Raw genomic sequence first — 22069 nt, 5'->3', positions numbered from 1 at the left:
GTGTTTCACTATAACATGTGACAAGTAAACTTTACAAGATAGTTTAAATTTTGAATTTAAGTGAAATTAAAACTATAAAAAGTACTAAGTGAAAACAAGTTTTTGGAGATTTTGGATATTTATTCTTTTCAAAAATTACTATAAACAGGTTCTGTAATTGGACAGCACAAATACGGTAACCTTTAAAGAAATGAATATTCCCAACACATTTTAACTCTAATTAAAATTATTTACCTATTTTAATATAATTATGTTAGTGTTTTACCATAAAACAGAAAAAATATAAGATGCCTTTAAGTTACCAATATTATAAGAATTAGGATTCAGTTCAACTGGAAATTTACTTTCTGGACAAAAACTAATCTTAAATGAGTTTTTCAAAAATATTTCTAGCATATTTGCTAGAAGAAAAAAAGTTTGATAAATTATGGATGTTTAAAAAAACTTTTGAAAACTTTTAAATGGTTGGAAAATATTCAGATTTGGAATTTCTAAATACTTTAAAGCCACAGAAGTTATTCATTTCAAGCAAACATTATTTCATAATGGAACACATTATGCAAATAGTAGAAAATTGTAACATTCTCATGTATAAGTTTTTAAGATTAATTTTCAGTAATTCTACCATTCATATGGCTCATTAACAAAAATAATTAATTTGTAAAATATCAACTCACAGAAGCAAACATTTTACAAAGTTCTGACCTTCAACAAAAATTTACTAACTGCGATAGAAATATAAATATTGAAAAAAATTCAATATTTTTACAATCAACAACTAAAGATTCTTGAAATAAGAATTTAGAAGCTGACCTTACAAAATCAGTCTTCAAAAATTTATTAAGACAAAATCCCAATAATAAAATCTAGATGGATGATTGTCATTCGATTTGTAGAATTTATTATCTATCATTAAATTATTATTAACTTACCTCAGAAACTGCTTTAGATTCAGTTTCACTTGTAGGCTTTGCAGCATTATTACCCAACTAAAATAAATAAATATAAAATTAAAGTAAGTCTTGAAGGAAAAAAAAATTTCGAAACAGGATCATTTCGGTACTTTGTACTTCTATCGAAATAATCACCACGATCAAGTGAGCGCTTAAAAAAAATATATTCATTCGTACAATATTTTAGGTATTTTTACTTGATACTTTGGAAATATTAGTTGACATGAACAAATATCAGTAGAAATATTCCAAAAACTACCTACAGCATTTCTTTTTTAAAACATGCAAACAAATATAAAATTGCTTTATAAAATAAGCAAATACAAAAAAAAACAGCAAACTAATAGAAAGCATTGTAATCTAGATCTCTACCAATATAATAGAAAATTTTTGTAGGCACACAATAACAAAACTAAGTTATATTACAAAAACATATATATTGAATATAATTCACTTCTTTCTATTATTATACTGTTTAAATGAAGAAGAAAAAATTTAGAATAAACAGAACTCTGGAAAATTACTAAATATAAAATCTTAAATAAATTCAACACTTAGATAATTATCTTCAATAGTTCCTAACTGTTATTCATTTAAAATGAAAAACAACTCAAAAGATAGATAAAAATTGCCCATTTGTTTTAGAAAAACTTAAATTAGAAATTAAAATTAAATTCTTAGTGAATAAATATTCTTGACAATTACCTATCAATTATAAAATACTAATGACTATAAAGTTTCAAACTTTTTCACCAACTTACAATTTTAATAGTAAACCCAATTATGCTACAATAAGTTAAATCGTCAGAGAAATAATTCAAATTAATTAATACTTTTGTTAATTTTTAATTCATGAAGAGAAATAACTTGAACTTATAAAAAGGAACACAAAAAAAATTTTAAATAACACAAAATAATTGATTTTTTTACTGCAATATAATTTAACATCTCAATACAAACACGTACAATTGAAACATTTACCAAAAAGATCTTAGACCTGTTAATAAAAACATTTGATAATGCATAGCACACTGTATTTTATTTTATATCCATCAACTCTTAAAGCAACAGAAAAAAATAAATAATAAAAATTAATATAATCATACAGAAACTATTGTCAAAACTTCCTGATGTGTGGTGTGATCATTTGAGTATTTACACCTTAACAATATAAACTATTGTTACCTAAACTAGATATTGGAAATCTTTATTACTATTAATTTTTTAAAAGAAAATCCAAATGCAGAATTATAATTTACAAAAAAAAAAAATCACTAGCATTACATCATCTTCTTACAGAATTTCAATTTCAAGAGACACACCCTGTATTGAACCGAAAGAAGCCCTTGCCTCATATATGGATGCATTGAGAATAAATCCAAAGATGATATTATAGTAGTAAATACACTAGCAATAAATATAAATAAAATTAAACTATACTAAGGTGTGTTTTTGAAATACCATAACTACTACTTGAAAATAAAATTTCAAACATGAAATTACATTTAATGTATTTTAATTGGCATTAACTACTTTTAAAGCAGATTTTATTTTCATACAATAACTTGTATAATCTTATAATGGCGAATTTCAATTTTTATTGATAAAGTAAGAAACAATGTTTTTATTAATAATGTATTAATAGATTTCGGGAATTAAAAATTAATTAACAAATGAATAATCTTAGTTTTCAATAGCTAATAGTTACAAGCTTAAACGAACAATTACTTATGCAAATTATTTAGTTTATACCTGAGCAACAGATTTTGAAGCCTCTTCAGAAATGCGCTCTCGAAGGCGCTTGAACATTTTTAAGGATTAATTTAACTTAAAAAATTACAAGTAGGATAAATAAATCTCAACTGGCCCTCCATGACATTGGTACTCGAAACCGATACATTAATTTCCTTGTATTTCACATATTTAATGTATTTTAGTCATACACTAATCTCTATCTCATGCTTTTATTATTTTTTTTTTACATTTGCGCATATATGGGACACGTCAGTCGGTTGATTTTATATCTAATATTTAAATATTTCAGAAATTTAAAAGTAAATTTTATTAATTAAATTCAAATTCTACGTTAGACGACAAAATTTAATGATATAATTTAAAAAAGAGGGGATAAAATTACGGTGAAAAATTACAGATGACAATCACATTAAAAAGTAAACAATCGTCGTAAGGAATCGAAAACGAAAGCGATTACGATTATTTATCGAGACCCACTTATATACTTCATTTTTATTTCATTTTTTTATTATTGTCTTATATGCAACGAAAAGAACTTTCGAAGATATGTTGCTTTAATCCAAGCTGAAATTTCGATAGAAACTATTTAATAACTTCCGAAATCAAACTAAATTCTTGCATTTTAACTTTCCATTTCATTACGTGTAAAAATAAATTAGGCAACTTCCGGTCGCCGTTGAAAAACAAAACTGCCCATTTACAGTTAGCAGAAGATGATTTTGACTTTGAATTGCTACCCGCAGATGTTACATATGTAATAAGATATTAGCTGTAATCAAGAAAAAAATGTCTGTGCATGGCACTTTTACAACTTATATCTGTTTTAAAAACAAGGAATTTTAAAAAATAATCTGTTTCTAATAAATACGAATTTAAATAAGAGCTTTATAATTAAATAAAACACGTGGGTGGTAGAACAAGAACTTACTCCCAACATTTTAACCCATAAATGTCTCTTAGTAACTTTCTAAACAAACTTTATTCTAACTTAAACATCAATTAATACTCGATCTTGTGAGTATATTTGAGTTATATTGCATGTTATTAAGTTTCTATATTCTTATATACAATTTTAAGATATGAAATAAACAAGATGTGATATCTCTTTACTATTCGAAATTAATTTTTTCACAACTTAATTTTTTAAACACTTGAAGTTATATGAACATTTAAAATTCATGTTTAACAAAGCATTAAAAATCAGACTTAGTTTTTTCCCTCTCATAAAAGCAACAAACTCTGATTATGTATATATATTATATTAAAATTAAGCAAAAGAATAGACCATTAGAAAAAGCAAGATTATTAATTCATGACTTATTTAATAATTGATATTTTTAGCTTAATCTCATAATTTTACCTAATATTCTTTATTGAATTTCTATAATACATTAATAATTTCAAACCTTGCTCTATATCGAGATAATGTATAAAACATATTAAATTGGTTGTCTGAGTTTTGTTTTAATGACACTGCAAGTGCCAAAGAAACCTAGTGTTAATATTAATAAAATATGTAAAAGTAACTTATATAAGTGTTCAATAATAAAAACACTTAAATTTGTATAAATAATAAAATTTTTAGCTCATTAGTAATTCATAAGTTCTAGAATTATTTTATCATATTTATGTTTAGCATATTTATGCAGGATTTTTTAGTTAAACAGCTATATTAGTTCATTGTCACCTGTATGTCATATTTCACCTGTTATGAAACAGGTATTATTGATCTAGTTATTTATTAAGTAGAAATCATTAAATTGCTTTTTAAATGTCTGGTTATGTATGACATTATTCTGTTCACCAGAAGTAAATTTTTAGATAATCAGTGACTGTATATTCAAAATTATTGTAATCGTTTATTAAATCCTTTGCATGTCACTTGGATTAAAATTTTCAATCAATTGTTGGTGAGCTTTTCATTTAGGACATAACTCGAAATGCATTTTTAAGAAAATGGTCATCATTTAATTCTGTTTTTCTAAATTCTTTCATGAGTATTTTTTATTATTATAATTAACTAATTAAATTTATTATAATTAACTAATTAAATTTATTATAATTAACTAATATTATCAAAATAAATTTGAATTATCTAAAGTTGCCTACTTGCAAAAATCACTTATAGTAATTTTTTTTTTCTAATTTGGTCTTGTTTTTTTCAAAGACTATTATGGTCTACAGTTCTATTTAAATTGTTGCCATGAGTGTTATAAGTTTGTAATAGTTGTTATATACATAACAAAAATAGAAATTTCAATTTTAAAATGCCTTTTTGTCATTTAGAGACCTGAAAATGAAGAGATTAAATAAAAAGTTTAAATTTGTGATTATAGTCAGCCACTGTAATGATTTTGTTTTCATAACAATTAAACATTATATAAAAAGCAAGCTTAATCTCCTGTTCAGCCGTTAAAATTTTGGTTTAATATCAAGAAAGTGCATTTTTTGTTACATTCATTTTCTCAAATGTGCATTTTGAGCTGTGTCCATTTTTTAAAATTCACTTTGGGCTGTGTCCATTTTATTAAGTCAGCATTTTGAGCTATGTCCAAAATAAAAACCTCACTGATGATTTTCTACAAATAAAACTATTATATTAGCTATATCAACTTATGTTATATGAAGTAATGTAGTTTCTTAAGTAAGCAGACAGTTTAAGCTGGTATACCTAGCTTGATTTTTATACTTGTATTTAAGTGACTGACTATTGACTATGCAATTATTCAAGTTTAGCTGCAATTAATTCTTTATTATGTAAACAATTAATTTAATGTTTGCTATACTTGTAGAATATAGAAGCGTACGTTATACAGAAACTGATCTGACCATTGAGTGATACAAAAACTCTGATTCTTTTGCAAAAAATTTTCAAATTTATATCTTAATATATTCGTATCTTACTATTCATATATGAAAATGCTTATTTATTTGTTGTTATTATAACGAATGTCCCTTCAACTTCTTTCCGTCAAAATGAATCAGACCTATGTTATTTCCAATTATTAATGTTTCCTAATCTTTCATATCACCCTGCTGTCTGAATAGAAGTCTTCTCCTATTTTTAATGACAATTATGTTTTCAATAATTAACAGCTTAATGGGTTTTTTTTATCTGATCTAAATAAGTGCCCAGAATACCTTATTTTGTTCGATTTGATGGGTTTTATGCTGTTTTGTTTCTTATATTGATTATAAATTTCACGATTATAAAGAATTCAGGATACAATTTTTTTTTTTGGGCAGCTCTTAAAATTTTGCGTAATATTTTTATTTAAAAAAGTAGTCTGTTTTATTTATGCTTACATAATGTCCAGTTTTTATTGACATAAATAACATCTAGTTGCATTAGTGTTTTATATATACTGATTTTACCTCTATTGCTAATGAGTCATGATCAGAAATGATCATGATCAAGTCAAAATGACATCTGTTTACTAGTATCAGCCTTTTTTCAATTCCAATATTCCTTTCATTTTTGTTGATAATAGTTGTTTTTAAGATATTTGAAGTGAGTGACTTTCTCACAGGTTTGATCATTCACAACCATTTGTGTGTTATCAGTCTCTTGTTTGGTTATGATAAATTTTGTTTTCTTTTACATTGATGCATATACCTGTTTTCAGCATGAAAAGCCACAAGGTTCTCAATAACAGCCCATCTTGATTTGCAATTGATATCAAGATCCTCTGCATATGCAAGTAATTGAATGGATTTTTTGCATAAAGTGTCATTAGTTGCTATCTTTGCATCTCTGATAAATCTTTTGAGTGCCATATTATAAAGTAGGCATGATAGAATATCACCTTGCCTTAGACCTATCAGTAAAAAAGACATTGGAATAGAAAATATAAAAAAGTAAACAAGGAAAAATATTAAAAATATAAAAATGACAATCAAAGCTGATGTTATCAGGGGGTACCAGCCTCGGAAGTCATTAAAACACAAAAAGTTTTCTATCGAGAGAGCACGACAAATGCTTAAGTTGCTCTCTCTATACCCCAAAGGTTTTGCCAAAAGTCCAGGAAGAGAGAAGGGAAAAAAAAGAATGCAAAAACAAATACAAAAGTATAATACTAAAATTAATACAGTAGGGAACCGATTATCCGGAACGATCGGGACCATCGCTCTTCCGGATAACTGATTTTTCCGGATTTCTGAATCGCTACAAAAAGCCGTTTTTTTTTATTGTTAAAGCCAACAAAAAGAGAAAGAAAAAAATTTGGAAATAATCTTAAAACGAAGAAAAAACGATGAAGTAATAAACTAATGATTATTTTCAAAATGATGGTAAGGTTCTTCCAAAATGATGATCTTCCAAAATAGAAAGAAAAATACTAAAATCTTATAAGGAAAAAAAAAAAAAATTTTTTTTTAATGGCGGGAAAATGCATTGAATTTCGTTCCGGTTTTTTGGTTTTCCGGTTTTCTGATTTCCGGATAACGGGTTCTGTACTGTACAACAGAAAACAATGTTCAAAAACTTACTTAAAAACAATAAATCCCAAAGCCAAAAAACACAACATACTACAAAATTGAACTAATCTGAAATTAGCAAAAAGACAATGCAAATTTTATTAATTCTAGACAATTGAAAAAAAATGAACTTAAACTTAAAAGCCTTCCTTATATTATAAACAGCAATTTTAATTTGATTATTATCAATTTCAATTTTAAAATCTCAATATTCAACAGCAATTAATAAGCAATTTTCATTAGTCCTTTTCAGAACCAAATCTTTTGGATGAACATTAAAAATAAAATCGTAATTATAAATATTAAGTAAAATTAAATCATCAATATAAAATGCTTTAAAATCATTAAACTGAAGATACTTAGCTTCAAATAAATGTAAAAAAAATATTAGCAAGAGCACCAGAAAAGGAATTTCCTTGTAGAATCCCTATTTTTTGTTTATAAAAATCAAGACCATTAAAAAGTACATTTTCCAAAAGATTAAATTTACAAATATCTATCCGATATAATTTATCAATATTTTCTTTAATTAAATATTTATCATAAATGCAACTACAAATATTTGAACATGAGGTATAAAGATTTTCAAAATCAAATGTATTAATATTAAAAACCTCAGTTTTTTCAATAAAACTCAAAGCATCAATGTACTACTAATTACAATATTTTTCTCACTTTTAATTTTTTACAAAATAATTTTAAGAATAATAAAAAATCCTGGATAAATCATTCTGTAATTTGGATGTTGCATAGTACCTTTGAAAGGGCTGCTTTAAGAAGACTGATAAGTTTTGTAGGAATTTTAAATTCCTTCATAGATAATTTCACTCAAAGAGTCCCTTGCCGTCAGGCTAACTGTGGGAGGGTTTCCTCTTCGCGGAACGCAATTGCAAGTTAATTCCTTCAAAAAATTCTCCACATAGGCAAATTTCTCCCAAATGCTTGATCACAGAGTTCCCTTGTCTTCTGTATTGTGTTAGAAAATTACAAGACTATGGAGTAGCCGTAAACTCAAAAATTAGTTCAGCTCTTCAATGACAATTATAAATTAAAACAGCTGCTTGTTCATGCTCGAAAACTGAAAAATAATGTTAAAAATTTACTTTTAAGTGATTAAGTTTTCTTTTTCTCACCAAAAAATTAAATCATTATTTCCGATGCAACCTTTAACTATGATATTATTATTATTACTTGAGGTCATAAATAAAAATGATTCTAATGTTGCTAGTTGTAATTATATTCTTAGAAGTTGACTGTTTACAAGTAAACTCTACCCTGTTCATAGAAGACTGATGGTTTAGAAAATTTTGAAATGTTAGGCGTCCTCCCCCTATTTGAGTATTTATCACTTTGGGTTCAACTGAAAAATATTTGTTTATTTATTTTAGGCAAAAACAATAAAGAACCTGGACTATGTCTTCCCCTCGTGTTCGTCGTCGTGGAATTCAAAGATTATATTCAGCAGAAGATGAAGTTCTTGACAAAGTTGTTCAAGAGGTAATTGTTTTTTAAATCATACTTTTAATTTTCTTATATTTTATTACAGTGAAACTTTAATCATTTAAACACTTATTATTCAGATTGCTATGAGTGGAGAAAATTAAATCTGTGTTTACATTCTTGCAAAAAAATACTCCTAGAAATAATTGAATAGTACTCATAGTGATGAAGTTAGTAATGACTGTAATCCTGAAATATAGCCCATTATTTATTAATGAGATTTTTCAATCACACATATGAAGAACCCTCATACCAACTTTCATGCATAAATCATTTTAATTTTGTGTACACAAATCACTTATCACTTTTGAATTTACACTATGCATTCTTTATCTTAGAGTTCCCCTTTTTTTTCGGATAAGATCCTCACAAAATAGGTTTGCTTTTTTAAAAAAAATTATGAATTTAGTTTTTATTTCTATTAATAATAATTTAATTATTTCTTATTGTAATAAGAAAAATATCAGTTTTTAAGAAAAATTGAAAGACATATGTAATATTTCTGTATTAAAAAACATTTGAAGTTAGTGCTTACTATCTTCTAACTTCTTTAATTAAATTAAATTTTGCAAGATTTTCAACTTTCTGTGTGAAAAAATACTTTCAACATTCTGTGTGATAAAATAAATTTTATTGTTTTGTTATTGGAAATAAATTGCTTTTTTTTTATTTTGAAATGAATTGAATGAATAAATTGAAGATTTAAAATGGAAAACTTGAATTAGTACCTTTATACTTCAAAATTTTAACATTGCGATTTTAGTGCATTCTCTCAATTTATTAAAATTAATTTCAGAACAGTTTTAAATTTTTTTTTTTTTTTTTTTTTTTTTTTTTTTTGGTTTTTGTTGGTTTACTAAGTGATGAAAGGAAAAGATAAAATCTTCAGAAATAAAAAACTAAAATTGACCTTTTTTTTTTTTTTTTTTTTTTTTTTTTTTTTTTTTTTTTTTTAAGAACAGCTGGTGTTGGATAAATGAGCAGCGAGATTTCAGACAGTTCCATGGTGAGGACTGATGTTAATTTTGATAGGTTTTCTTATATTCATTGATAAATATTTAATTTTTATTTAAAAAAAATAAAGGGATGTTTTTCAATAGTCTAATATTATTATGCATATTAAGAAAAGAGACGAAAATTATCAATGTTTTATTTAGAATAAAAATATAAAATGTGACTGACGCTTTATAGTAAGGACATGGAATAAAACATGATATTTTTATTTTGAAATTCTTCTTTTAGTAATAATGGGATTATTTTTTTAAATGTATTTAACGAAAACTTCAAATAAGCAGGAAATTGAAAATTCGCATGAAATGGCATATAGAAAGTGTCAAACAGCGAAAAAGCTCTTGTGACTCATATTACTTTTTCTATATGAGTGATGTTACAGGTATAAACTACATTAAAATTTTACTAAAACTTTTTTTATTATTGTTACAAAATAATGAAAAATAATTTTTTTTTTTATATTAATATCTTAAATAGTTAAGATAAAATTAATTAATGATAGGATGCTATTTAATGTAATTTTTTTTTTTTTTTTTTTTTAGTTATGTCATCTTTTATATCATGGAATTGCCCTTTTTGCCATAATGCCAATAATAGTTACTTTGTAATTCCAATTTAATCTGCTAAAAATTCAACAAGGTTCTCAATTATATTTTCTTAATTATAAATAAATGTGTTTTTTATAAAATTTTATTAACCCACTGTAAAATTAAAGCTAACACCCAGATAAAGTAAAGTAGCTGTAATTAAGTACAGAAAGGAAAACGCTAGATCATTCTGACTAAAAAATCTATTTTATATTAAAAAAATCATCAGTACCCCTCTTGATAATTTATTTCTCTAGATATCATCCTTTGCTTTCATCACTATTAACCAACACGGTAAAGTTCTGCATTCAGTTGACTTGTTGCTTTGAATCCTTACACTTAACTTATCAAATTATTTTCTGAAAAAATAATTGATTTAAAAACTGACAATACTAAAGGAAGATTGATTGAATATTTTTATTAGGAACTCATTATCTTTGATATGTCTATTCTAACATATTATAAAATATGCCCCCAAACCAAAAAAAAAGTTTATTTTAAACACAAATTTGCAATTTGTTTTCTTACTTTTTTTGGGGGGAGGGGGCATACGAGACAAACGTAACAGTCAAAATAATAAGCAATATTGCAAATATGAAATTTACCATATTTTCTAATTATTCACTGAGCTTGCTAGTTTTTAGTTGTCTATAAAAAGTACAGTGTGTAAGTGGATCCCCCTTTTTTTTATCACGAGATAGCAAATTTCTGGTATGTCAGATGTATAAGTCAACAACTGAAAAAACTAAATACTAAAATTTCTTAAATTAAAAACATCAAAAACAAGTATTAAACCTGCAAAATTTTCTCAATCCAAAAACAATTCATATTGTTTTCTCCGCATATGCATTTGCTTACAAATAAAGATGCTAAGAGGTGCCCCTTCAAATAAAATTAATCATATATAGCATGTTAAAAAAAGTTTTTGAAAGGGGTAAATTGGTACAAAGTTATTCATATTTATCTCATTTCTTATAATGCATTGACATTTCAGGATTAATGAATGTCCAACATATTTACTTGAGTCGACCCTGCGATTTTTATAAAACTTTGGGTGATTATTTAGGGGACTTCTACACCGCTATATACAGTATATATATATAATCTAATCTTTAATGGGAAAAAAAAATCTAATCTTAAAAATATAGTACGAAAACCTTGAAATTCCGTCATTTGTATTGTTCTACAATTGATGAGTAAAACTCATATCTGGTTTGATAATTTGTTAATAAAAATTAAAGAATGTAACTATCTTACTTCCAATATTTTTAAGTTCAAAACGCTAGTCCGAGCATTTTGTAAACATCATAAAAAGAAATTTCATCAAGAAATAAAAGAAATTTCCATTGAAATCTAACTACTCCATATTGTTTTTTTTTTTTTTTTTAATTCCTATTATTATTATTCATTACTTTTCTCATTGAATAACAAAAATAAATTTATTATTAGTCTTTCATTAGAAATTTTAAAATAATAGATATTTGCAATTAATGAACAATATATCTCCATAAAGTCAACTATTTTCCATTATTAGAATAAAAAATTAAGAAAGAGTTTTTAATTAAAAAATAATTGAAAGCTGTTAAATGATTTGTGCAGTTTTGACCAATTTTAAAGCTACATGTAAAATATTTCTTTCAGAATAACCAAGCATAATTATGTATGACTCATATTGTCATATTTCCAGAGTATTTTTTTCGTTTCATATGTATCAGTTCTTATTAATGGAAGGGGAAAAAAATTTTCTATTGCTTCCTCATTTCACTTTCAAAATATAATCTAGTAAATGAAGTCAGTCTTTTAAATTTTGTAATTCTATTTCTATGGTACATAAAAAATAGCAATAGTACTCATTTTTTGAAACAGAATTTCATGTGCAATTTATTGAGACGGTTAACACTACTGTTTCTATTTTATTTATTTTTTTGTATTTTTAAATAAAAATAAATATTCTTTTTAAAATTTTACACCAAAATATATTTTTTCTATAAGATTTAATTATATTATTAAAAAATTTAAATTTTTTTAATGTATTTTTACTATAATTACGTAGAAAATCTACGTAAGTTCATTGATAGCACAATAAGCTCATGCTAGCACAATATCTTTTAAGTAGTAACATTGCTAGCAAGAAATATCATATAGTATTTATTTTTACATTAAAAAGCATGTTTTGAACTTTTCTTCCATGTTTTGAATTTTTGCATAACTGTGTATTATGAGCAAAGCATGTTTTGAATCTTTTATTTATGGTGGGATCAAACTAATCTAGCCAATTTTCATCAAATTTTATTTCAATTTTATCAAATTTTGATGCCATTAACAGTGTATGATGACATTACAGCCGTAAGTAAGTTTTATTACTTTATTTTATTTTTTATTGAAAAATAAATATGTGTATCTTTAAAAAGTAGCGACTTATTAAACTGAAACTACCTTTAAAAATGCTTTGATAAATATCTATTTTTAAAAAAAATTTGGGGAGGAGGGCTTATTTCTTTGCAATGCATAATGAGTCTAATTTATTGCATACATGAGTTTTATCGAATACTCATTCTTCGCGCATGTATATATATATATATATATATATATATATATATATATATATATAATGTTATTGAAATGTTATATTGAAATTTAACTCGACGAAATAATAAATATTAACTGTATTTAGTGTTGTTGTTGTTGACGTATGCCTGTTTAGACAGAGGGGGTGCGATTGTTCTTGTTTTCCAGTGGCGCCATCTATGGCCAAGATTTCGACTTCTGCCACTCCATAAGTGGCACCTGTTTATAAGGCGGACCCATACATACATCCCTCCATTCATCCACAGATCGTAATTTTGATGTGAAACAGAACGATCGATCTCCAATCCATTACCCCCAGAGGTGTTGATTTGTAATGGGAACATGGAGGACTTTTGCAACTCGACAGATTTAATGTGCACCAGTCACTTTACTGCACGGAGAGTCTTCGGCCGGCGGGGTTCGAACCGCTCGAACTTTTGGACATGGGCCCAGCTCCCTACCGACCAGGCTATCCCGGCCCTGTATTTAGTGTGATGCAGCGTTATGGTGCTATTACTCACGGCTAACTCATGATAGTCAAAATTTTTAAATTATTTAATTGTAACTTTAATAACTTTTTTTTATTTAATCACCATTGAATTTAATTTTTTATAAAAATACGACAAAATAAACAACACCACTTAAGAAATGCTGATTCGGGTACGCAACCCTCACATGCCATCCACGTTCATCTCTTGATGTATTCCTGCTACTTTCAAATTTTAATTTTATTTATTACAGATTTAGTATATTATACTAATGAATGACCTAAATTTTGCTTATAAATTCAGATGCGTCTTGGAAGCTTGTTTTAATATATTATGTTATTACTAGAGCCCGGATTTTGATGACCTAAAAAATCTAAACTAATGCCCTTAAAAAGTGCAAAAAAGGCCCTTAAAAAGTGCAAAAAATGCCCTTAAAAATGCAAAAATTGCTCAAAAAATGCCTTATAAAGCAAAAATATTGAATTAAAAAAATGTTTTGCTCTTTAAAATTATTATGAGTCATTTAAAAAATTTAAAGCAATGCAATACTTGTTCTACGTTCATTAAAGTTTGAAAAATATGTTTTATATCCTAAAATAACAAAAAAAGGGAAAATATATTGACACCAAAATATTTTTATTTTGTATAGAAACTTTAATGGATATAACAATTTCCATCTCATAATATTACTAAATATCAGAATTACATTGGATTATTAAATGTTTTTTGATAATTTGAAATGTAAACGAGCGTCTCTTGTCTGAAAGTAAATTTTCATTCCTGCAGAAGCTTTTTTCAACGTCTACTGATGTTATAGGTGCGTACTTGAAAAAGACGGTCTCACTTACTGACAATTCTTCTTCAATTTGAAAAGATTTTGCCTCACCTGTTAATATCCTAGAGATTTTCTTCATTGTTTGGAAGCCAGTGTAATAATGAAAATAGATAAAAAAAATAATAAAAATTGGAAAAAATTAACAAAAAACTTTAAAAAATGCATTAAAATGCAAAATATGCCCCAAAATTTAAAGAAAAATGCCCTATAAATCTAAAAAAATGCTCTAAAAGACAAAAAATGTCCAAAAATGCAAATGTCATCAAAATCCGGGCCTTAGTTATTACTCTTCGTAATTTATTACGAAGTTATTCAAAGCCATCCGCGTAACATATGCAACTGCTTTAAAACTGAAATTATCTATATTATGATTATGAATGGCAGTTATTCATAAAAATTCAATTTCATGATGAAGTGGTGCGGAGATAATCGTAGTATCAAATGTCTAAACAATGCAAGCGTGTACAAAAGAATCCTCTACGCACGTAAGATTTTATTTCGTGTGCAACTAAATTATTCTTTGTGAGTATTATTATTGAATCAAAGACAATATCGTTAGCTTTGTGCTGACATTTGTAACACTGACACGCTTTAAAATAAAGCAATTTTTAAACCGATTTCCGCTCTTTGCGACCACATCAAAATTGGCACTTCATAGTAGGATTTTTTTTTTTTTGGCATTTTTGTTGTATTGTCTCTTTAAAATAAATGGTTTTTGAGAAATGAAATAAAGCAATAATTATACCTGTGGTAAGAAGTGGGTGACGCCCCCCCCTCCCAGATTTGATGTTAAACCTTTTTTCTTCTCAACTTCAAATCTCATTGACTTAATTAAAATTTGGTGGAAAAATAATTTTTCTAACTATAAAATATTTTTTATTTGTTTTAAAGATTTTTACATTAAAATTAAACGGTTAAAAAACTTCCATCATATTTTTTTACAGAATGTTATTACTTAATTCGCGAACTCTGTTTTTTTTTCTTTCGCTTTAAATTTTATTTACCTTAGAATCGCACATAAATTATCGCTCTTAAAAGATGCTGATAAAAGTGAAACTTCTTTAAAGTATTTAAAAATTAGATTTTTTTCGAAAGAATTAGAGCTACGTTTCAGTTTTGCAATAAAATCATTGAAGAGAGTTTTCGTTCCAATTCTTCAACTGACATTTTATTACAATTTGTACGAATTATTTGCCATTGTTAACTGTTATTTCTATCTATTTTCGAACTAAAACAATAAAAGTCTTATAATAACTGAATAATCCCTGTTGACAGGAATTCGCGTGAATTGCATGTCGAATATTTGGCACCACTTTTTGATGACTTTGGTGATGTTAATTTCGAAGATTCTTATCAGATAAATTAGTTACTCCTAGCATTTCAGTTACTATAAAAATGCCAGTGTGGAAAAAAGGGAGATAGAAGTTTCTTTGCTTCGTGTTAGATGTAACAGATCTGAATAACTTTATCCCTATTATTAGGGATAAAATTCACTAAGTCGTCTGTGTTATATTCTAAACCTTCTGTGTCTTATATTGGGGTTGGAATATCAAATAATCTCAAGATAATGAAATATGATTTCATAAGCCATGTGTAGTGATGAAGTTTTAACCTATTTCATGTGCTTTTCGAATGTCTTATCACAGTTTACTGTGCTAAAATCGAACAATTAACTATGCTCTTAAAAAATGGCTAAAAAAGATTCTGAAATAACACATAGGTTGACGGGGAGACAGTTAAGAAGAGGCAATAACTTTTGATGTTTGGAAAAGATTTTTACTACCAGATGGTAAAGATAAAAAGCTAAACCTTCTATTTTCACGTGGGAGTGTTTCTGTCAACGAAAATATTTATTAGCTGTCTCAAAATATATTATTTTTTTCTGTCTTCCTCGTGTCTATTCACACCTCTCTTGGAGTTGCTGTGCCATACAATTGAAAGACCGGACGTTCTCTCAAAGACTTTAGAAATGTGCCTCATTGAGTCAACATTGTAATAAACGGCGACGGCGTTCTCTATTTCGACTCTTTTTCAAAATAGCTCTTGGCTGATTGTGTGTGTAGAAAAGCTGCTTAAAAAGTTTACTGAAGGAAAAGTTCCGATTTTCTGCATCTCCATCCAAGAGGTTGTCTCCAGCCATGATTCTTTCGGAAAACTTAAACCCAATTATTGAAACGCTATAGTTTATGCGCTGATATTGTGATGTTTTAATTGCAATCACTTATCACATCATTAGAAATTTTCCGACCGAACCGTTTAATGCATCTACGGATTAGATCATTTAATTTGAACCCAGAGATGTTTCGCTTGTGCTGTTGTCTGTTGTGTTTGTGCTTGTTGGAATACAGCAATTGGATCTATGTGCTAAAAATCGTGAATTGTATTAAAAATTTGAATTTCGCTCTAAATTCAAGTATTCTAAAACGGATAATTCTTGGAAATATGAGTTGTGTCAGACCTTTATTTTTAACGTTATGATTTCTTCTTAATATATGCGTGATTTTTTTTTCTCTGAAAATTTATAATTACCATCAAGTAAACGGAAAGTGATAAGCATAAAAGAATAGGTGTGTAAAAAATGAAGTTATGGATCAGCTTATACCAGCTCTTTTGTATATTCGTAATTACAGAGTAAGTAATATTATTTAAGAATTAATATTATATTTTACTTCACTACTGTTTTTGTTGAAAAATATTGCATTTTTTAAGTGTAAATAATTTTTTTCTCCTTATTTATCCTTTCTCTTTATTCATTCTTTCATGTTGCTCATTCTTTTATTTTATTCATTCTTTCACATTATTCATCCTTCCTCATTGTTCATTCATAAACATATGATTAGTTTAGTATATATATATATATATATATATATATATATATATATATATATATATATATATATATATATATATATATATATATATATATATATATATATATAAATACATTTTTAAAAAATTTATTTTTGGATTCATGAAAGAAAAATCTATCTTAGTAGCAATGTATATAGTATGACAAAAACTAATCATTCATACTTTTACTGACAATAAGGCATTAAATGGCCCAGATTTTTTTTTCTTCTTTACTCGGAAAAAAATTATAAAGTTTTTATTTTGTTCGCGCATAGATTATCGAAGTTACCCAAGGTATTAAGGGACTAATTGCTAATTTAACTCCTATTTTTGTTTCACTTAATTGCGGGAGAGAAAAACGCAAATGCTTACCAATTAGTGAAAAATATAGGCATTAACGAGCAAAAATTAGTCATAATATGTATACATAGTTGAACCTTGTAAAAACAGAGTTGAATGGTAGAAAAAAAAAAAAAAAACTTTTCGTATTAACTGATAAAACATCAAAACATATTACCGATGATATTTATTAAAATAAATCTATCAAGGAATCTGAATGATATCTGTAGAGTGAGAGAAATAATGTTATAACTAAAATGGAAAACTATTCCCCTTGCCCTTTTTTATATAATACCATGCCGTTCTTTAAACTTTGGCAGCCATCTATTTGTGCATGTAAAATCATTGACATCAAAAGCTTCCGCAAAAAACTTTGCTCTTCCTTGCAGAGCAGCACAGATTGAAATGTTCTGTTTTCTAGCTTCCCTCATTCACTTCTTCAACTAACCTCCATTTCTTCAATCTTAGCAGTTCTCAGCCGTTTTCTTGACGGCACTAACTGTTTCAATTTTTTCTCGATTCTTAATAAAAATGACGTAAAAATACAAGCAGGAAGCAGGCACTCCATCTTTTTCTACAATCGCTGATTTATTTAAAATCTCATCCTCTAACATCGCATAAAATCTTCTGCTCAGTCTGCAAAGAGCACCGTACTAGCTGCTAAATGAAACGATCCACAAAAAGAATTTCACCATCAGAGAAATAATGCAATTTTCGCTTTTCTCTGAATCACCATCTAAGTAAATACCACTTAAACCATCGTCGGTGACCCCTCACCTGAGTTCCAAGAGAAAAATGCACTATTTTCACTTGTCCAATCCAGGAAAAGCGATTAACTTGTTTTAATGAGGAGTGTCAGCACAAAAGTCAATACAGCGAAAAAACCCAGGAAAGACAACCTTTGCGTAACGAACTCCTCTATCTATAACCACTTTTGGAAGGCACTGCTTTTTTTCCATAGATTTCGTATTAAAGAAAACCTTTAGGCAGGGGTCTGTCCAGACATTTTGTGAAAGGTCCGTTTTTCGTGAAATTGTGAAAAAATTACTCACATTCTTTCAACCAGGGTCCGCTTTTATGAATTTGTGCAAATAGGGTCCGTTTTTGCAACAAAAAAAAATTTTTTCAAGGAGTTTTTAAATTTTAAAGACATACAAGATTATGCTCAACACTGTAAAATTATAATTAAAAAAATTAAATTTTAAAAGATAAACAACAATTGCTGCTTCTAAATTAGAGATGCAACATTCAAATATTTGGTATTTAGCCTATACTGCTGAACGCAGAATATTAATTTCGGACGAATAATGGAAGAATCGTCTGCCGAAGACAAAACTTAATTCGTTTACATCCATCTTTCTTGTTTTCTGCCCTGGAAAGGGTTTATTCGATTAACAAAATAATAATGAAGATAAACAAATTTGTGAAGGATCCGATTAAAAGAAAAATTATTTTGTGAAGGGTCCGTTTTTAAGTTAAAATATTTTGTGAAGGGTCCGTTTTTATGAAAAGATATTTTGTGAAGGGTCCGTTAACGGACCCAAATTTCTTCTAAACAGACCCCTGCTTTAGGAGAAACCATTCTCTCCCAGCAACTGGGCAAAACCTTTGCATCAGACGAGGAAAAGGTTAAATAAGGAAAAACGAAAAAATATTAACAAAATAAGAAGATTAAAATGTATTCTAATGACATAATTATATCAGAAGGGATCATTTCTATTGACGTTAAATTTTATTCATCGATCCGGTTTTCATGACGTCAACACAAGTGGCATTTCCGTACCAAGAAAATCGACACTGTCTGTAATTAAAATCGTTTGCAAAAAATCATGCACTTTTCAAGTCAATGGAGGTAACCTCTAAGAACGACCAACCTCCATTAACGACCATTTTACTGTGGAACAAAGAGTGGTCACTCTCTAGAGGTTTCCCTACGAGGAATTTGTTTTGATTGGGTGCAATATTTACTTCATCTTCAACGATAGAAGTTTGTTTTTATGTTCATATTCAACGATACAATTATCATTATTTTCCAGGATATTGTAATGGCAGATCCGTTTTCCTTCGTCTTACGAATTCAGCTGACTGTATGCATCTTAATAAGGTTAAACTGTAAAAAAAACTTTTTTTAAACTTTCATATAAGCAACACCATTGTATTAAATCGAAATTATTAACGTTAATCTACATTGCAATGGATGTTAGAAACACTGTTAATTCACTATTATACATAATTTATTTAAGTGAAAAATTTCCGTTTTGTTGTCTCACTGCTCTGTTGTAACTGCCGAATCGATTGTAGGCATCAGCGTCACATTATTTGTAATTGAAATTATGCGATTGATAAAATCACCGGTGACTGAAGTACAGCTTTATTTTTAGTACACATAAGAAAAATCAATAAATAGATGTTTAATGTACCTTTAGCGGACTTAGTCTCATTAGTGTTCCAAATTATGGTACTTGCCAATTCGTCAAAATGTTAATTTTGCACCCTTTTTGTTGTAAAATGTTGCTAACGATTAAAAAAAAACGGGGCAGCTGACTATTTAGTTAAGGACTATTAAAAACAGAGCATTGAAGTGAAAAAACGACGCGTTTTCATTGTTAAGCAATCTTGGATCCTTTCCTATAATCGTATTATCTCCCGTTTTGGTTATCAGAATAAGCCGCCCAGATCATGTGATTCAACTCTGCACATATTTTTTTCCCTAAGATTAATTTTATGCCAGTCTAAGGTTTATTTTATGCCAACAGACTCCCAGCCACCTGCACCTTGAAAGAAGAAATTGCTGTTTTAGCGAAATTCGGCCTAATCAATGCTAAACGACGAATGAAAAAAAAAATTTTTTCCAAATAGTGCGTATATGGGCCAACATAACCGTGAAGGGCATTCGCCTCAATTCACCTAATAAACGTACTATTCTATATATAATCATTATATAGAATATATATAATCATTATATATCATCAATAAAAAAAAATCCCAAATTTTAATTCAAAACTAAGAAATTTAAATAAATGGAAATTAAGTTAAACTAATATAGTTATCAATATTTTAAAAACTGAAACACTTTTGTTTTTCTAAATCTCAATCTATTCGTATATAATATTTGAAGCTTAAAAAATAGTGAATTGATCATTTTTGTCATATTTTTGATAAAAGGAAAACCGTGTAATGAGATAAAACATAATGTAATGTTAAGTGATAAAAATTTATCATTGTGTGTTTTCTCCCCACTTTTATTTATTTATTTTTTACAGAAAGGAAAGCATTATATTATTAATTTATTTCTCAGACAATCATTATCGTTTGAGTTCTTTGTTTTCACCTAATTTCATAAGTTTTAATAACCTTTTTATTTTACTTGTTTATTTAACCTGTAGAAAATTGAAATATATTTTCCATCTGATCACTACATAAAACAATATGGTTTCCCATTAATTCTTTCGAAACTCGAATCGTCTGTCTTAATCACTCGTAAGGAAGAGTGCAGAACATCCATGATTTTTATTTTGTTTAAGATTTTCATTCATAAGCCGTTGACCCCGTAACATACCTCATCCAAATTATTCAGTTTCTTCTTTATGAAATTTCAATGGAGTAATATGCTGTATACGACTTTATTACGACTGTTCTAAATATTTTAATAACATTTCTATTGCGTGGAAATAGCTAGCTCTTAGAGTCACTCCTTAGTTGCATTTTTAATTCATGCCCCAAATTTGGAGCCGGTTGTTTTTCTTCCATCTGCATTCATCTGTTGAATTTAATTTTTTAAAATAAAGGATAAAACATTCTTTTTTGTTTTTGGTAAAAAAAAATAGCACAGAAGCATTTTTGTTCACCTTTTCTTGGTTGATATATTTTAATTACGAAACCTGAATAACTTATGAATAGACATATTTCTTTTTGTGACAATGATGATAGTAACACTATCATTTCATTATCATCAATAATTATATTATTACCAACCTTATTTATCCAATATAATAATCCCGAGGTAACTTTCGAATAAGATAATCTGTTAATTATCGACAACGTATCTTGAGTATCGAGCCTAATTTACTTCGTATATTTTTTTAAATTACTTATTGATTTTTTTTTTTTTTTCAAATTATGATTTAAAAAATGACGTTTCTTTCCTCATTGGGCAACACAAAAATTCTGATATTCATGGAAATTTATTTTATTTTATTTTTAAAAAAAAAGAAAAGGAGGAGGATATTTTCAATATTGCAAATTTGTCAGAAGACTCCTCTTTGTCTTATCTCGTATCTAATTGCATGAATCAAAACTTGCTTACAATTATAAAGTTCTTCTAGCCAAGATAAAAGTAAAAAAAGAAAGTAATGTGGGTTTCCTAAAAATTATCTCATTAACTATCCAACCTATTTATGTTTAAATTTTACTTTTAAAATTATGTGTTTTAAATGCTTCAATATACAATTCATAAAATTAAGCTCAAAATGTTGAATTGTTTACGAACTCCAAAAATATGGAGAAAAAAAAGGCAAATTAAAATTACATTATTAGGGGCTTCAAACTTTCAGACTGTCTACTGGCTACTGAAAGTTTAATATTAAAGAAAAGTACCAAATTTTTGATGCACTTATATTGCTTTTAAATGCATTTATATTGTTTTAAGAACAATAAAGACACGAGCACAGAAATCATGGAAACAAATCAAGTGTGCTTTTCAATACT

At 27.2% G+C, this 22069-nt stretch overlaps 2 protein-coding genes across 5 annotated transcripts in view; one reads left to right on the top strand and one right to left on the bottom strand.

The window, feature by feature from the left end:
• Positions 1-3169, bottom strand: part of LOC107449129 (uncharacterized) — a 40654-nt gene extending 37485 nt beyond the window's left edge. For all 3 annotated transcript variants that reach the window (XM_043055403.3, XM_043055390.3, XM_043055394.3), the window contains exons 1-2: positions 2706-3169; positions 933-989 (exon numbers count right to left, since the gene is read on the bottom strand). In XM_043055403.3, the coding sequence (XP_042911337.1) occupies positions 933-989; positions 2706-2762 (114 nt within the window). In that variant the 5' untranslated portion in view covers positions 2763-3169. The remainder of the gene's footprint in view (positions 1-932; positions 990-2705) is intronic.
• A 247-nt stretch (positions 3170-3416) lies between these two features.
• Positions 3417-22069, top strand: part of LOC107449120 (leucine-rich repeat flightless-interacting protein 2) — a 67704-nt gene continuing 49051 nt past the window's right edge. Inside the window, exons 1-2 of one of the 2 annotated variants that reach the window (XM_087150201.1) lie at positions 3417-3722; positions 8573-8681. In XM_087150201.1, the coding sequence (XP_087006327.1) occupies positions 8598-8681 (84 nt within the window). In that variant the 5' untranslated portion in view covers positions 3417-3722; positions 8573-8597. Of the gene's footprint in view, positions 3723-8572; positions 8682-16075; positions 16805-22069 lie in introns of those variants that run through there. The other variant, XM_087150204.1, reaches the window with a different exon arrangement.

Source organism: Parasteatoda tepidariorum, chromosome 8, assembly GCF_982258835.1.
Source record: "Parasteatoda tepidariorum strain Cologne lab strain chromosome 8, Ptep-v5.0, whole genome shotgun sequence".
Classification (NCBI taxonomy): Eukaryota; Metazoa; Arthropoda; class Arachnida; order Araneae; family Theridiidae; genus Parasteatoda; species Parasteatoda tepidariorum.
This window is presented reverse-complemented; position numbering and strand designations above follow the sequence as displayed.